The 16,615-nt window shown below is 44.8% G+C and overlaps 2 protein-coding genes across 12 annotated transcripts in view; one reads left to right on the top strand and one right to left on the bottom strand.

The window, feature by feature from the left end:
* Window positions 1-50: 50 nt before the first annotated feature.
* alkbh7 (alkB homolog 7) lies at window positions 51-2,861 on the bottom strand. The gene is made up of 4 exons (XM_015945851.3): window positions 2,472-2,861; window positions 1,714-1,887; window positions 1,506-1,630; window positions 51-347 (listed from the first exon to the last, which is right to left on the bottom strand). Exons 1-4 carry the CDS (start codon window positions 2,733-2,735, stop codon window positions 227-229), a joined length of 684 nt encoding a protein of 227 aa, XP_015801337.3. The 5' UTR covers window positions 2,736-2,861; the 3' UTR covers window positions 51-226.
* Window positions 2,862-12,305: 9,444 nt separating this feature from the next.
* Window positions 12,306-16,615, top strand: part of cacna1aa (calcium channel, voltage-dependent, P/Q type, alpha 1A subunit, a) — a 147,211-nt gene continuing 142,901 nt past the window's right edge. For 5 of the 11 annotated variants that reach the window (XM_070542057.1, XM_070542055.1, XM_070542051.1 and 2 more), the window contains exon 1: window positions 12,308-14,653. In XM_070542057.1, coding sequence (XP_070398158.1) covers window positions 14,334-14,653 — 320 coding nt within the window. In that variant the 5' untranslated portion in view covers window positions 12,308-14,333. Of the gene's footprint in view, window positions 14,654-16,615 lie in introns of all 11 variants that reach the window. The other 6 variants (XM_070542056.1, XM_070542054.1, XM_070542050.1 and 3 more) reach the window with 3 other exon arrangements.

Here is a 16,615-nt window from a genome sequence, read left to right as displayed (position 1 = left end):
ACAGAAGTAGAGAAGCATACCAAAGTGATGTCAATGCATAAACACACAACTGAAAATTTAATTTTTATTATAATTGACGTGCAAATTCTAGCACTTAAAACTTCATCAGCAGCTCATGCTATATGATCGTGTGTCCCTGCAGCGTTGAGAAGTCAAAGCAGATCATCAAAACAGTCCTCAGTTGAGTTAGTAACCTGTTCTCAGCCAAACTGAGGCGGAGTGGGCGTTACACTGGAAGGTTTCGACAGATGACAGAGATCCGCCGCTGACGAGGAACTCTTCTCCCATTGAAGAAGGAATCTTCATCTTTGAGAATCTCGTGAGTGTAGTTGTACCGGGCCTGGTCCCTGTGGAGGACACGGTTCTGTATCAAACACACTTCATGGGAAAATAAGCATGTGCACTGATTTCCATGTTCCCCAGTGATACCTTAAAGGTGCAATTTGTAACAATGACATCCTTTGGTCACATTTTGTTACTGCAGTCTACTTTTTGAGCAACAACATGACTTTCTCACTCCCGTTTTGGGAGTTTCACGACTGTTGCCAGTTACGGATCAGTGCCAGAAGACTAGATGACAAGCAAACATGAGTCACACACAGTAAGTTGATAAGTAGATAGAAACATGGTCATATCTGGTGCTAGCTTTATTGGGTGTTTTACGGTAGGGGGCACTTACTACACTTATTATGGTAGTTTGTCTCCGGCATTACAGGAAGTGCAATTTGCTGTCTTGTAAAGGAAGTAAAACGCTATCATTGACTCAGTATTCACTTCACACGCATTTCACTGTAATATTGAGTTGCTGGTTATTGAAAAAGTAGCTTGAAATATTTTTAGAGCTGACTATTTGCTTCTAATTCACCATTAGCATCATTAGCTCAACATCAGCCTTTAGCCTTCTTTACCTGATTTTAAAGCAACACAGAAAGATGCCATGGCTTCTTAGGGGTAAAAGAAATTACTTCTGGGTCGCTCAGGTTTACTGGCTTCTGTTCTTTTAACAAAGAAAACAGCTTTGGGCCTGCTGGTGTCGAATTGGAACTGCCGAAGATGCTGCGTTAGCTTGTTGCAGATTCAGCAACCTCACAAACTCGGAGTGTAAACAATGATTACGTACTGCTTTTGTTTTGTTATTTTGTTTAAAGGAGAAAAAATGACAGGCAGCTGAAAAAGAAATCCATATAACCTTCCTTCCAACATGATTCAGACATTAGACTGTTTTGTGATTATTTCACAGTAGAATCCTTGCAAAGTGCACCTTTAACTATTAACCAATCTTCATTTAACTCCTGAACATTAAACGCGTGTTGAGGGCAGCCATGACGCTCAATCCTAGACCCCAGCAGAACACGTGCTGAAGTATACTTGGGCAAGAAAGTGAACCCTGAAGGTTGCCCCCTGGACACCGTACAAACAGCCTGCTGCTCCTCAGGGATGGGTCAAATGCAGAGAAATTAGTTACCCAAAAGGATCAGTATTGTATTTATTTTTATTTACTGTACCTAATTATGTAGAGGGAGCGTCGAGACAGCAACAGGTCCAGCCATTCCTGAGAGTGATCCTCCTTCACTAAACGCATGATGCTGTCTGACAAAAGGCTCAAGCCAGCAATGGTGCTCCCACAAAACTAAAACAACAATAAGAGTGCATCCAGCAAATATGTTACAGTACAAGCAATCAGTAATGCAAGATGTGTTTCCAACGACCCACCTTCACACTGTCAACATGTGGCTTGATGTAGCCATTTTTGTCCAAATCCAGAATGTGAACAGGGCCGAGAAGAGGACTACCCTCAGGAAAGGCCACCGATCGAACACGGTTCAGGATCTGCTCACAGGCTGGCCCCCAACTCAGACGCTCCGTCTCTCTGTAACCGTGAATTGCCTGAAAGAAAGCACATACTTGCACATCGATTTCACTGAGTAATATGCCTAATCATACATGTTTTAAACATCTCTGGAGCTTGGCGGCTGTCATCAAATTACAATTGTAGGCACTTCAGTGTTAGCTCGCAGGAGACCCGGCAGCCCCACACTCACTGAAGGTAAACAGTAGTTACGTCCCTCCTTTGTTGTGAAAGAAGAAAAACTGACAAGCCCCACAGCCAGCTGGATATGAAACATGTTTCAGTATAACCTTTCTTCCAAAATGACTAAAACATTAGTCCCCTCAGGGATTTTCTTACTGTTAAGTTATTCTCCCTATATTCTTACATACTGCACCTTTAAATGCTCTTTTCAAAGCTATGAGAGGAAAAGTGGAAGACAAAGATGCAGGGTCTTATGCTAGGAGTCAGTGTGAGATCAAAAGAACATCAAATGTTATTTCAATAACATTAGAAAAATGCTCTTTAAAACATTTTCGCTCAATCTGAACTAAGGTTTGTTTCGTTCATCAACTACAAGCTGAAGAACGAACAAACGAGCCACCCTTTCTAACACTATACCGGTTTTAGAAACATAACCTACATCGTCCCAGTGGTCGAATTCGTAGCGTTTCTTCTTCAGTCCTGGTTCCAGCTCCTGCACCAGAGCAGCCTCCTCCTCCTCCGTGATGAAGCCCGTCCTCACCTCCACCTGAGAGCCGAGTTTCTGCAGCAGTTCCCGGCTTGACCCCACCATGAGCTCATGATGATTTTTCAGAGATAACTCGATGCTTTGGGCGTGACAGCTCCGACAGATGTAAACAGCTAGGCTGTGGGCTCTTTTTAATGCTGCTAGCAACCCTTTCATCTTCCTGCACCCTTCAAAATAAACGTTAAACGTCGTACAATCCCGTTTTATATTCAGCCGTGTTTTGGTTTAGCTAGCAAAGCTTAGCTTTGTTGTTTACGACGCCATGTTGGAAATAAAATGCATTGTGGGTTTAGTAGTCCTCGACAGGAAAAGAGTTATTATGAAAATGTAAAAAACTGGATAATACATTTTTAAAATTCCACCAATTTAATCATAAAATCCTTTGCGAAAATATATTAAAAATACTTATGTTGCAAAGTTAAGCAGCCCAAATTGACTAGAGAAAATTTAAATATGTATTACCATTAAGCTTAGCTACTTACATTATATAACGTCACGTGAAAGATTTAGGTAAAGGAAACAAAGGTTTAACTATTGATCTTAAAAAAAAAAATAAAGGAGTTTAATTCGAAAATAGGAATGTTGCAGTTACTCATGGTCAACACCAGAGGGCGGTAAACACTGGTTAATGTTATTGTTATTCCGTTCAGAAGCGGCGTTTTAAATGTTTATGGTAAAAAAAATATATTATTTTCTACGTTTTTAAAGTTAATGTAATTAATTAAAGTTGGTGCCTGGAAATTAAATGTAACAGATGAATTGTTTTTGATAGCATTGAGAGAAAAATTCAAAACTTTCATTCGTTCTCAGTTCAGACTTCATAAACAAGAAAAAATAAATCAAGCAATGTAAACTATACATTGATTATAAAAAAACTGACATCAGAAAATAAAAATAATAAAATGCTCAATAGTTTAAAAAGGATTGTTGAGTTCTTTGCATCTATTAATAAAATTAATGAATGAAATGAATTGATGGATTGATGTCATGTTCTGTGTCTCTTTGTTCCCCAGCCCCCTCCAGTTCCCACTCCTGGTTCTCCTCTTGTGTCCCATTATTATCCCCAGCCCTCTGTAGACTTCCCTCAGGTGTCCTTCTAATCATTCCTTATTCCTAGTCATAAAAAGTAATTTTTATAATAAGGATGGAATAAAAAGTGAAGCATGAAAAAGAAAAAACAGAAGCTCTGAAGGACGACAATAAATGTGACATCGTCCTCACTGGAGATTACTCCTGAGAAACAACTGACTTGCTCCAACACCAGTGGCAGGTTGTCACTCTTTGCTCTGGGTTTTGTTTTGTTTGAAGTCAAACTTGTGATAATAGTGAGTCATTACTTAAGAAATATATCAGGAAAGAAGCGAGTAACAGAAATGAAGAGCTCGGAGGAGACGGAGGCTTTTGTTTTGCAAGGAAACGAAAGTTCTATAGAAAACCCTGTCGTAGTTGTGTTTGTCCATTGTTTGTTGATGATGTGGACGGGCCTTGCAGAGGTTTGCATCAAAGAGTGTGGAGGAGCGGGTTCAGCAGGGGCGGAGTGCTCTACATGCAAACAGCCATTGAATTATTCAGCCTTATGAATCATTGAGTCATGCTGCTCCTTTTTAGGCCCTCGCCTCTGAGCACCAGCCTCACCGCTCCAGACGATGTGAACATCTGATGGAGGGGGAAAAAACACAACAACAGAACTGTGTGGCCCCTTTTAATCTTTTTTTTTACCAATATATTGTGACCAAGCCATTATTAGTCATACGATTTAAAGGTTTTTGAATAATTCTGGTAAAATCCCATCCTCCGGTTCTAACTGAAGTTATTACATTGAATGTGTTTCCCTATAAAGTTGAGAATCATCTTATTATTCAAAAATGTGGTTGAAAAAGTTACCATTTAAAACATCAACCACCAGCAGACAGTGTATTATCGAAAAGCCTGAACACTCTGACTGTAATTCATTAGGAAGAGGACACTAAGAGTAAAGAAATGAGACTCATTCGTTCAGTCATTATGTTATAGTGGCAGATACTGAGACTGAACACATTGTCCATCCTGCTCTTTCATGAAATCCATCATCAAATGGAGGCCCATTATGGACTTCTTTTATAAATCCACTTTGCTCTTGGTATAAATAAAACAGATAACCCACAGTGATGTTGGTCTCTTCCATTCACGAGTTCTTGTGAGGAAGCAATGATTTAATGATGGATGGACACGGTATTCCTGTTTCTAGCAGCGAAGACAGAAAGCTGCTGCTCATTAAACGCCACGGCTCTGAAAGGCAATAATGATAGAAAATCAAAATCCTCAGATCCAAAATGTAAACCTACTCTCTAGAAGACATACAAGAAATGTCATTTATGAAGGTGTTGAATTATTTGTACAACGGTGTCATCCAAACTGAATGTGGGTGGTGACTTTATTTTTTTCTTTTTTACTCCTTGAACATCTGTAACAAAAAAACTAAGGAAGTTTCATCTTTGATCATTTGAGCCAATGGTGGTTATAACCAATACCACCATGTTTAGGCATGAAAGTATACCAGAATAACTTCACAGCTCGATGACGGACTTTGTTGTCGTGTCATCTGATCTGCGGTCGCATGTCTTGGACACTTGGGTGAAGAGAGGAGTGGAGCTGTCAACTGACCACTACCTGGTGGTGAGTTGGTTCAATGGTGGGGGAGGACGCCAGTCAGACCTGGCAGATCCAAACGTATTGTGAGGGTCTGCCGGTTTCGGCAGTCAAAGCAGAATGTGGCTCGGGTGGTCACGGAGGCAAAAGCCCGGGTGTGAGAGGATGGAGCAGGACTTCCGTCCAGCTTCGAGGAGATTCTGGTCCACCATCCAGCTCCTCAGCAGGAGAAAGCAGTGCACTACCAAGACTATTTACAGTGAGGACGGTGTACTGCTGACCTCGATTCAGGACGTTATGGATTGGTGGGTGAAGTATGGCTGCAGAATTAATCGGATTTTGATCTTGATCAAGATTTTCAAGTAAATTAACCTGATCGTTAATTTACATTCCAAATGCGAGCTATTCTGCTTGGCCGAAATTAGTTTTCTCCGCAGGGTGTCTGGGCTTGCTTTTAGGGGTAAGGTGATAAGCTCAGTCATCCGGGAGGGGCTCAGAGTAGACCCGCTGCTCCTCCACATCGAGAGGCATCTCAGGCTCATAGTCAGGCTATGGCTGATGTCCACGCGACCCGACTATGGATAAGGGGAAGAAAATGAATTGATGGATTGATGTCAAGTTCTGTGTCTCTTTGTTCCCCAGCCCCCTCCAGTTCCCACTCCTGGTTCTCCTCTTGTGTCCCATTATTATCCCCAGCCCTCTGTAGACTTCCCTCAGGTGTCCTTCTAATAATTCCCTATTCCTATTCAATCTTATTTTAGTCCTCCTCATCCGTCTAGTTATTAGTTGTTTATTTTTGGTCCTCAGTATTTAGGTTTAGTTTTATCCTTGTGTTATTGGTTTTATAGGTTTATCTGCCCTCCTGCTTGTTTCTTTTCACCATCTAGATTATTGTATGCACCTGCCTTCCCTCCAGCTCTCACTACGCACGCCTGCCACCTCCCCTGATCACCTCCCTCTGTGTTTAAACCCGCTGTCTTGTCCTTCAGTGTTTGTCAGTCCATTGTATTTGTCTGAGCTGTTCTTTGTCCTCCCGTGTTTTTGCCTGAGTCCTTGCTCCTAATTTGAAACTTCAGTTTTTGTGTTTTTTAACCGCTGGATTAAGCCTCCACCTTAAAAGAATGAAGGATGTATTTCTTTACCTCCGCTCCTGTCTGAGTGATCTGGTGTTCTGCATCTTGGGTTCAAACCTCCTGCCTGTCAGCGTAACAATGGATGGATAGTAAACAATAATAATGTCAACAATAATTTAAGATAATGTTGATTTTTTAAAATTCAAACATCTTCATTTTTTATTTGTTTAGTTATGTTTCTTCAGTGAGGTAAAATAATGCTTCCTGTACATACAGGTGAAATTCTAAAATTTAGAAAATGATGCAAAAGTCAATTTATTCCAGTAATCCAATTTAGACTGAGAGACCACCTAAAGGCTCAGGAACCATTTGCAGTTGTTTTGGATTCATTAGCTGATTAAAGTCACAGTTGTAACAAATGAAATATCTGGCTTTGCATGTAGTGAGTCCAAGTTTCAGCTTTCAAATTGAATTACTCTCCTCCTTGAACCGTCACCTTATCGTGGTGGAGGAGTTTGAGTGCCCTAATGATACTAGGAGCTATGTTGTCTGGGGCACTTTGTGCCCCTGGTAGGGTCTCCCATGACAAATGGGTCTTAGGTGAAGGGTGAGACAAAGAACGGTTCAGAAGATCTTTCATGGACGTAAATACAAAGAGTCGGAGTACCCAGCCCGGAGGGTTACCGGGGTCCCACCCTGGAGCCAGGCCTGGGGTTGGGGCCCATGAGCGAGCAGCTGGCTGCCGGGCATTCACCCATGGGGCCCGGCCGGGCCCAGCCCGAACCGGATACATGGGCTCATCCAACTGTGGACCCACCACCTGCAGGATGAAAATGAAGGGTCCGGTGCAGTGTGGATCGGGTGGCAGACCGAGGCGGGAGCCTTGGCGGTCCGATCCCGGACAAGGAAACTGGTTATTGGGACATGGAACGTCACCTTGCTGGCGGGGAAGGAGCAGGAGCTTGTGGCAGAGGTTGAGCGGTACCGGCTAGTTATAGTCGGACTCACCTCGACACATAGCATTGGCTCTGGAACCCAAGTCCTTGAGAGGGGGTGGACACTGGGAAGATGCCGCGTAGACCTGGCAGACCCAAATTCATAGTGAGGGTCTGCTGGGAACGCTTGGCAGAAGAACCTGTCAAGACGGTCTTCAACTCCCTCCTCCGCCAGAGCTTTGACCGCATCCCGAGAGCAGTGGGGGACATCGGCCTAGAGTGGACCTTGTTCCACTCTGCAATTGTTGAGGTGGCTGTTGCTAGCTGTGGTCGCAAGATGGCCGGTGCCAGTTGTGGTGGCAACCCCCGTACCTGCTGGTGGACACCAGAGGTTCGGGGAGCCATCAGGCTGAAGAAGGAGGCCTACAGGGCGTGGCTGGTCTGTGGGTCTCCGGAGGCAGCAGACAGGTACCGGATAGCCAAGCGGGGTGCAGCAGTGGCAGTTGCCAAGGCAAAATCTCGGGCGTGGGAGGAGTTTGGTGAGGCCATGGAGAAAGACTGTTGATCGGCGCCAAAGAGGTTCTGGCAAACTGTCTGGCGCCTCAGGAAAGGGAGGCAGCAACTCGCTCACACTGTTTACAGTGGGGATGGGGAGCTGCTCACGTCAACTGGGGCTATAGTCGGGCGGTGGAAGGAATACTATGAGGAGCTCCTCAATCCCACCTACACACATTCCGAGGAGGACCCAGAGCCGGGAGACCTGGGGATGGACTGTCCAATCTCTGGGGCAGAAGTTGCTGAGGTAGTCAAACAACTACACAGCGGTGGAACCCCGGGGGTGGATGATATTCATCCTGGGTATCTCAAGGCTATGGATGTGGTAGGGCTGTCGTAGTTGACATGTCTCTGCAAAATTGTGTGGTCATCGGGGACAGTTCCTGTGGAGTGGCAAACCGGGGTGGTGGTCCCCATCTTTAAGAAGGGTAACCTGAGGGTGTGTTCCAACTATAGGGGGATCTCGCTCCTCAGCCTCCCTGGAAAGGTCTACTCCAAGGTACTGGAGAGGAGGGTCCGATCGATAGTTGAATCTCAGATTTAGGAGGAGTTATGTGGTTTTCATTCTGGCCGTGGAACTGTGGACCAGCTCTATACCCTTGCAAGGGTGATGGAGGGGGCATGGGCGTTTACCCAACCAATCCACATGTGTTTTGTGGATTTGGAGAAGGCTTATGACCGTGACCCCAGGGGCACCCTGTAGGGGACACCCCAGGTGTGTAGGTTTAAAAATTGTGCTACACATAATATTTTCAAAATTTATATTTATGCACTTTTGGTGACTGGGGAAAAGGGTGGCTTGCCAACTCCAGGTCAGGAGAGAGGTCCTACCTCAAGTGGAGGAGTTTAAGTATCTCGGGGTCTTGTTCACGAGTGAGGGTAGGAGGGATGGGGAGATCGACAGGCGTTTGGTTCGGCATCTGCAGTGATGCGGACGCTAAGCCGATCTGTCGTGGGGAAGAGGGAGCTGAGCAAGAAAGCCAGGCTCTTGATTTACCGGTCGATCTATGTCCCAATCCTCACCTATGGTCATGAGCTTTGGGTAATGACCGAAAGAACGAGATCGCGGATACAAGCGGCCAAAATGAGTTTCCTCCGTAGGGTGGCCGGGCTCAGCCTTAGAGATAGGGTGAGGAACTCGGACATTCGGGAGGGACTCGGAGTAGAACCGCTGCTCCTCCGGATCGAAAGGAGTCAGTTGAGGTGGTTTGGGCATCTGGCCAGGATGCCTCCTGGACGCCTCCCTGGGGATGTGTTTCGGGCATGTCCTGCCGGCAGGAGGCCCCCGGGTCGACCCAGGACACGTTGGAGAGGTTACATCTCCAATCTGGTCCGGGAACGCCTTGGGGTCCTGCCGGAGGAACTGGTGGAGGTGGCTGGGGAGAGGATGGTCTGGAGCTCCCTAGTTGGAATGCTGCCCTCGCGACCCGGACCCGGATAAGCGGAGGAAGACGACAACGAAGTTGAATTACTGAAATAAATAAACTTTTGCACCACATCCTAACTTTTAGAATTTTACATATACAGGGACTGGAGTTAACAAGAAGTCAACGTGCTGGTTGTGCTTCCTAGATATGATGAACGTTCTTATTATTTTATGTGGTCTTAATCAATGGTTTTAAAAACTTTCTGGATCACTTTTAAAATAGGATTTTACAGTTTTTTTAAAAACTCATCCTAGAAGTTGAACATTGTGATTGAAAAGGAACAATGGGGGTTGTGCTGCCTCTTAGCTTTCAGATGATATAAACAGTATTGTTTTTTAAGCTACTGTCCCTCACCCATCAACATTGAGACCTAAAAATCTCCATGCGATACAATTCTTCCCAATTTTTTGATTCAAATCAATGAAACATACCAACAGTAACAGTTTTACAGACATTAAATTGTGTTGCAGCACAAATAAAAAAAGCTGGAAACGTGTCAAGATCACAAACAGAAAAATGATGCACCTCTCAGGTTCTGATTTGGGTCTGTGTGTGTTAGGCTGTTTTTTGTCTTTGTTTTTTGGATCTGGCATGTTTTCTTTGGCTCTTTTGTCGTTTTTGTGACCACTTTTGGGAAGCATAAGCTGTTGTTATGGTTATGAAGGACAGAAAATTATTGCAAAAGTCTAAACCAAGAGTTCTCACTCCTAGTCCTGCAGGGCTAGCATGTTTTAGGTGTTTTCCCTGCTTCAACATGCCTGGTCTTACTCAGCAGATTATTATCAGGATTCTGCTGAGCTGCTGAACAGGTGGTTCAACCACTGAATCAAGTGTGTTGGAGTAGATATGCCTGTGTTACGTAGAAATGTGTTCCCCCCCTAGAACCATCCACTCACAAAAAATGTGTCCTAACCCTAACCCCAACCCTTACCCTAACCATAACCCTGAAATAAGCATAAAGACTTTGAATACACCTTCCAGTGCTACTTGGACACCATCTGTGAAGAACCCGGGGTCATAGGGTGTTTCAGTTCTTTAGTCTTCATACACCCTCACCCGGGTGACCCAGCTGGGGGGTGATCAGTCCCCAGCTTATGTCCAAATGGCCTATTGCTCCACGGATCTCCCCCGCGGATCCACAGCTACTGTGAGGCCCTCTCTGCGGTCTCGAGCATGGTTTTGGTGGCTTTCTACAGTTGCTGTCCTCTTACTCCAAGGAGTTTGAGGGTTCGCAGTAGTGAGTGGCCAGCAAAGCCTCAGCACCCAACCTCGACAGGCTCACAGCAAACTTTCCAGCTGTTGTTCCGGCACACTGAGCTCAGCTCTGCATACTTGGCCCTATTTCGCTTGTGGGCCTCTTCGATACGGTCTTCCCAAGGGACTGTTAGTTCTAGGATGACCACTTGCTTGGTGGACTCAGATATTATCACCATATCTGGGCAGAGAGACATAGCTGTGATACTTTCTGGGAACTTGAGCTGTCTACCTACATCAACTCGAATCTGCCAGTCGCGAGCGGAAGAGAGAAGCCCCCTTTGGGAGCTGGGCCGGTGGTGTTGTGCCTTCTGCCCTGCTTTAATAAAGGTGATAGCTTGTTGGGGCGCTGCCTGGGTCTTGCTGTGCTGGATTGCTGTGCAGATTGAGTTCGCCAAAGTTTTAAGCACCTGGTTGTGGCGCCGGAGGTAGCATCTCTCCCCTAGTGCTTTTGAGCAACTACTTAAGATGTGCTCCAGGGTGCCTCTCTTCTGGTACTGCATACACTCGGGAGTGTCTGCCGGTCCCCAGGTGTGTAGGTTTAAAAATTGTGCTACACATAATATTTTCAAAATTTATATTAATGCACTTTTGGTGACTGGGTGGTTATGGTTAGGGTGAGGGTTAGTTTTTGTGACTGGGTCGTTTCCACTTGCAGCTGGGTAAAAAAGAAACAGATCTCGAGGGGGGAACACAACGTAACACCGACTCCAGGACGAGGTTTGAGAACCACATTTTCTTCCTATGAGGAGCTCTCCATGGTCCTGAAACCTCTATGTCTGACACCATATGTGGTCCTAATATCTATCTATCTATCTATCTATCTATCTATCTATCTATCTATCTATCTATCTATCTATCTATCTATCTATCTATCTATCTATCTATCTATCTATCTATCTATCATCTATCTATCATCTATCTATCTATCTATCTATCTATCTATCTATCTATCTATCTATCTATCTATCTATCTATCTATCTATCTATCTATCTATCTATCTATCTATCTATCTATCTATCTATCTGTCTGTCTGTCTGTCTGTCTGTCTGTCTGTCTATCTATCTATCTATCTATCTATCTATCTATCTATCTATATGTCTGTCTGTCTGTCTGTCTGTCTGTCTGTCTGTCTGTCTGTCTGTCTGTCTGTCTGTCTGTCTGTCTGCCTGCCTGCCTGCCTGCCTGCCTGTCTATCTATCTATCTATCTATCTATCTATCTATCTATCTATCTATCTATCTATCTATCTATCTATCTATCTATCTATCTATCTATCTATCTGTCTGTCTGTCTGTCTGTCTGTCTGTCTGTCTGTCTGTCTGTCTGTCTGTCTATCTATCTATCTATCTATCTATCTATCTATCTATCTATCTATCTATCTATCTATCTATCTATCTATCTATCTATCTATCTATCATCTATCTATCTATCTATCTATCTATCTATCTATCTATCTATCTATCTATCTATCTATCTATCTATCTATCTATCTATCTATCTATCTATCTATCTATCTATCTATCTATCTATCTATCTATCTATCTATCATCTATCTGATTTCGTGCGTCCTTGCGGTGGGGTCAGTCTTGCCTCACGACCGGAAGATATCTTGAGTGGACAAAACGTAAACCGATCTCACTCCGACGGATCACATAGTCGTTTAAGGTCGCGCTGGTATCGATCCGCACTCCTGTTTCAATCTGTTCCAGGGGATGAGAGGAGTAGCCAATTCCTCCTGGTTATCCTTAAAACTCATATTATGCGCCATCACCTCCCGATCACACACCAGGCTATTTGTGGAATCAATCAGATGGTGCTCAGAGATTATCTTCCCTTCATAAGGGAAACGTAGCAGCCCGAAGAGAGCAGTACTCGGTGATTGTGGCATCATCTTCTGCTACTCTAAATCGCTGCAGAATTTCAGATTTTTAATCGTGTTTGTGGCCAAAAAAGGAAAAACAACGCTGCAGTTTTCGTTTTGTTGCAATAGCGCAGAGAGCATGTGCTGGTCACGCCTTCAACATGCACTCATGTTTTGCTGTTGGTGGGATTGAGAAAAGGCACCTGGAGGAGAAGGAGGAAGGAGAGGAGAGGGCAGGGACAGAGAGGAGAGGAAATCTTCGACTCAGTTCCAGGGAGGGAGGGAGAGAAGACCTCTCTTCGTCCATTAATTTACAAATGTCTGTTGCTAAGAATAGCCTCTCCCATACTTCTCCAACAAACACACGCAGACTCGTTCGCTCACATTTCTTTGACACGCATTTTTACTCCATAACGCGCTCACGTGTGCGCGCAGTCATTGTCAGCTCGGGTTGCAGCTTGCAGGACCTGCGCGGACACCTCCAGCAGCTGACACTCACAAGCGCCGGTCTGAAAATGTTTGTTTTAATTCATTGGATTTATTGATGTTGTAGCAAATGTACAAATGGAGGAATCAAAAGCAGATGGAGGTTTTAGTTGCTCAACTGGGCGCGGCTACACCCCGATGAACCCTTAAAGAGAAACAAAAACGACGCGTCTCGCTTGACGCGTCTGGAAGTTGCTCGCTTATCTAGCTGCGTGCGTCACGGTGCACGAGGCTCACAGTTTATCTTGTGAAAAAATATAAAAAAAAAAGAAAAATTGTCCATTAAATGTTGCACACGTCCAGGTCGTTTTATTTCCGATTATTCACTGATCCATCCATCCGTTCATCAGTCCGTTTGTTCCTCTACTCCTCTCCCTTGGGGGATGGGGGCCGCGGGGAACGAGCTACTCCAATGAGAGAGAGAGAGCGAGAGAGAGAGCGAGAGAGAGAGCGAGAGAGAGAGAGAGAGAGAGAGAGAGAGAGAGAGAGAGAGAGAGAGAGAGAGAGAGAGAGAGAGAGAGAGAGAGAGAGAGAGAGAGAGAGAGAGAGAGAGGCTGCCTGGGCATTATTTGGGCTTCTCGGTGCGGACTGAGGTATAAAGTCTTTCCGGGGCGGGGATGGTGAGGGACCTTCTCGGCTCTGCTGCACCTCCAGTTCAACATGAGAGGGTGTGGGGCGGCGGAACAGCCTCGTCTTTAACGACGCCGTCCCTCCTCTGATTCCGCTCGTGGATTTTCGGCGCAGGTGAAGAAGACGATGGAGGATGCAACTAAATGAAAGAAAAAAAACCTAACAACCCGATCCATGGAGATGGTGATACCGACGTTTCCAAAGAAAACGGTATTTTTTTCTACCCTTCTTTATTTTTTACTGGAGATTTCTATAAATAATCACAGAAACCTGATTTCCTAAATCAGACTAATGTCAGATTTCCTCTGCCGTCGAGGCTTGGAGCGCACTCATCCAGCAGCTGTAGGGTGGCGGGAGCCACATCACTGCCACACACTATCAAACATTGCGGATGTTTCCAAATAAATAAATAATTGGACCTCTTTCTCCTTTTTATTCCATGTATCTTTTCTAAAAAAAGAATCATTTCCAAAATATTGATTATTAATTTTTTCTGCTGAGGCCTGGATTTGTGTCTGATCGCCGTTCCGCTGCTATGACTGGAGAAATTAGTGGACTGGAAAGGTGCAGGAACATCTGCTGCGCTCTGACTCGAGCATCATGAAGCGTTGACTCGCCAGGAATTCATGTTTCATCGTGCTTCATGTGGACACAAGACCCACGGTGAGAGCGTTTCATTTCCTCACACCCGCAGCTGGCCGCTGGCAGAGACACACCGAGTTTGCTGAAACCGAGAGCCGCCGGTGCTTCAGCGGTGGTAGCAGCAGCTCCGAAACCAGTTGTGCTTATGAGACGTTCGGATCCAGATGAGATGTAATGTTGTGTGGCCACACAGCTGAGCATTGGTCTCCTTCTTCTCCGCTGCTTCGTGAAGATTGGTGTCTAAGATCGGTGTCCACAGAATGGCGCGGTTCGGAGACGAGGTGCCGGCCAGGTACGGCGGAGGCCTCGGCGGAGGGGGCCCGGGGGGGCGCGGTGGTAGCAGGCAAGGCGGGCCCCACGGACACGGTCATGGTCACGGGCACGGGCACGGACACGGTCCGCCTGGAGGACCCGGGACCCAGAGAATGTACAAGCAGTCCATGGCGCAGAGAGCCCGGACGATGGCCCTCTATAACCCCATCCCCGTGCGCCAGAACTGCTTCACCGTCAACCGCTCGCTCTTCATCTTCAGCGAGGACAACTTCGTGAGAAAGTACGCCAAAAAGATCACAGAATGGCCATATCCTTTTTACCTGCTGCTGTGCAGCAAGCTGTGTATGCCCGCAGGTAAGACTGGACGGTGCACCTTTTCTCTGCTAAGTCTTGTTCTGCAGGCTTACATAACAAAGGTGTAACAAGCATCTCCACCAGAGTCCATCTGAGGTGTAGGATCTGCCCAGTTTAAAACATTTAATCTGTGTGTGTGTGTGTGTGTGTGTGTGTGCGTGCGTGCGTGCGTGCGTGCGTGTGTGTGTGTGTGTGTGTGTGTGTGTGTGTGTGTGTGTGTGTGTGTGTGTGTGTGTGCTGATGTCAGCAGTTACAGCTTCAACGCTTTCTATAGAAACAGGAAAAAGGAGCAGAAGAGGTGGGAAGAGGGGAGGCAACAAGCCCGTACAATGTGTGTGTGTGTGTTTTGTGCTACAGTAACACTCTCACACACAGTCCCTCCTATCAGCCTGACGCAGGTGTCTCCATTGATATGGTGTGTTCCAGACACAGCAGCCATGCATATCAGAGTGCTTCGTTAATTCCAAATCTTTTTTTTTCTTACAACATTTTTAGGCTTTTCCTCGTAATCACACAAGATGCAGGTGTCATTCGATGAATGGGTCATCATTTTTAAAGTGTGTGTGGCAGCAGTCCTTTGAATTTCATATTTTTCATAAACCTGTGCAATTTGCAATAAAAAGAAAATCTGCAGGGGCAACAGCATTTGAGGCATGTAAATACTTCTATGTGCAGTTGCATGTGTGCAGAATGCTGAACTGGGATTGGATGCTAATGACAAGAGGGGAAATTGGAGTAATGAATGTATTGAGCTCTGTGACATAACTGCACACTAATTGGCCTCCTCTGGAGAAACACAGGACCTATGCGGTGCCTTTGGATCATGTCGGCATGTAGAGGACAGATGTGCTGCTGAGAGGAAATAAAACTGTGATGAAACATTATATTCAATTAGCTTTTGGTGTTTTTTAACTTTCTCTTTGGCCATTTGGGAAGTACTCACTAGGGATTAATGAAGGAAACCTGAGTTTGTTAGATGTTCGTGTCCTCGTTAGCATAAGGAGCTTTGAACCTGTAAGCTGAAAGACTGATTTGAATTTTGCCGTCTCTTGTCATGCCGGATCTAGCTGGTTTATGTCTTTGCTATCATTTCTTTGATTCACTCTTAGCGTGTCTTTATTTTATTATCCCTCTGAAGATGATCTTTTGTCTCTTTGATGGTTTTAATGGTCAATTTGCATTGTTATGTGTCTAGTTTTACCTATTTGGGTACAGCAATCCAGTAATGGGTAGGTTGCAGGGTTGTGTCCTTGGGCAAGACACTTGACCCACCTTGCCTGCTGGTGGAGGGTTGGAGGGTCCGGTGGCGCCAGTGCACCACAGGGCAGCTGTGGTTTCATCACCCTAACTACCATGTGAATACGTGTGTGAATGGGTGAATGACTGATTGTGTTGTGAAGCACCATTTGGTGCATTTAAAAAGTCATAAGGTCAACTGTCTTCTTAGTATTGTTCATAATGACAGTTTGTATTGGTGCATGATTGGAAATATCCTGATCCATCTATTTTTTGTCTTTGCTATGTTATTCTAACAGAATAAGAGTTTTTTTAACTTATGTGCTTCTGAGTGTGGACAGGATAATCGTTTATTTATTTGTTTTCACTGAACAACATCTCAGATTTAATCTTCATCCCCGTGAATTCACCATTTCATCCCACTCAGGATGTATTTTCTCTGACTAGCCATTCTGGTCAGACAAATTGGTTCACTCTGAACTAATACCTGTTTCTTCAAACTGAGGCTTTTCAACGGGTATGATATTATCACTTCACAATTTCTTTACAGAAAATTTTTAGAAAGAGCTGAACTTTTAGTTTATTTAACAAGTTCAATGGTGTCATTTGAAAAGCAGCTTCAGATCTTTATGACCGGTTTTTGCTTTTGGCGTCATTAAAGATAAAATTCAAAGCTACT

Source organism: Nothobranchius furzeri, chromosome 12 (assembly GCF_043380555.1).
Source record: "Nothobranchius furzeri strain GRZ-AD chromosome 12, NfurGRZ-RIMD1, whole genome shotgun sequence".
NCBI lineage: Eukaryota > Metazoa > Chordata > Actinopteri > Cyprinodontiformes > Nothobranchiidae > Nothobranchius > Nothobranchius furzeri.
Note: the sequence above shows the minus strand (reverse complement) of the source record. Positions and strands in the feature narration are given on the sequence as shown.

Excerpts from the sequence above, each read along its gene's own strand:
- alkbh7 (XM_015945851.3), bottom strand. The coding sequence starts at position 2,735 with ATGAAAGGGTTGCTAGCAGCATTAAAAAGAGCCCACAGCCTAGCTGTT. Across the intron at positions 1,888-2,471 it reads AATTCGACCACTGGGACGAT|GCAATTCACGGTTACAGAGA; the intron begins GTAGGTTATGTT and ends GCTTTCTTTCAG. Across the intron at positions 1,631-1,713 it reads CACATGTTGACAGTGTGAAG|TTTTGTGGGAGCACCATTGC; the intron begins GTGGGTCGTTGG and ends TTGTTGTTTTAG.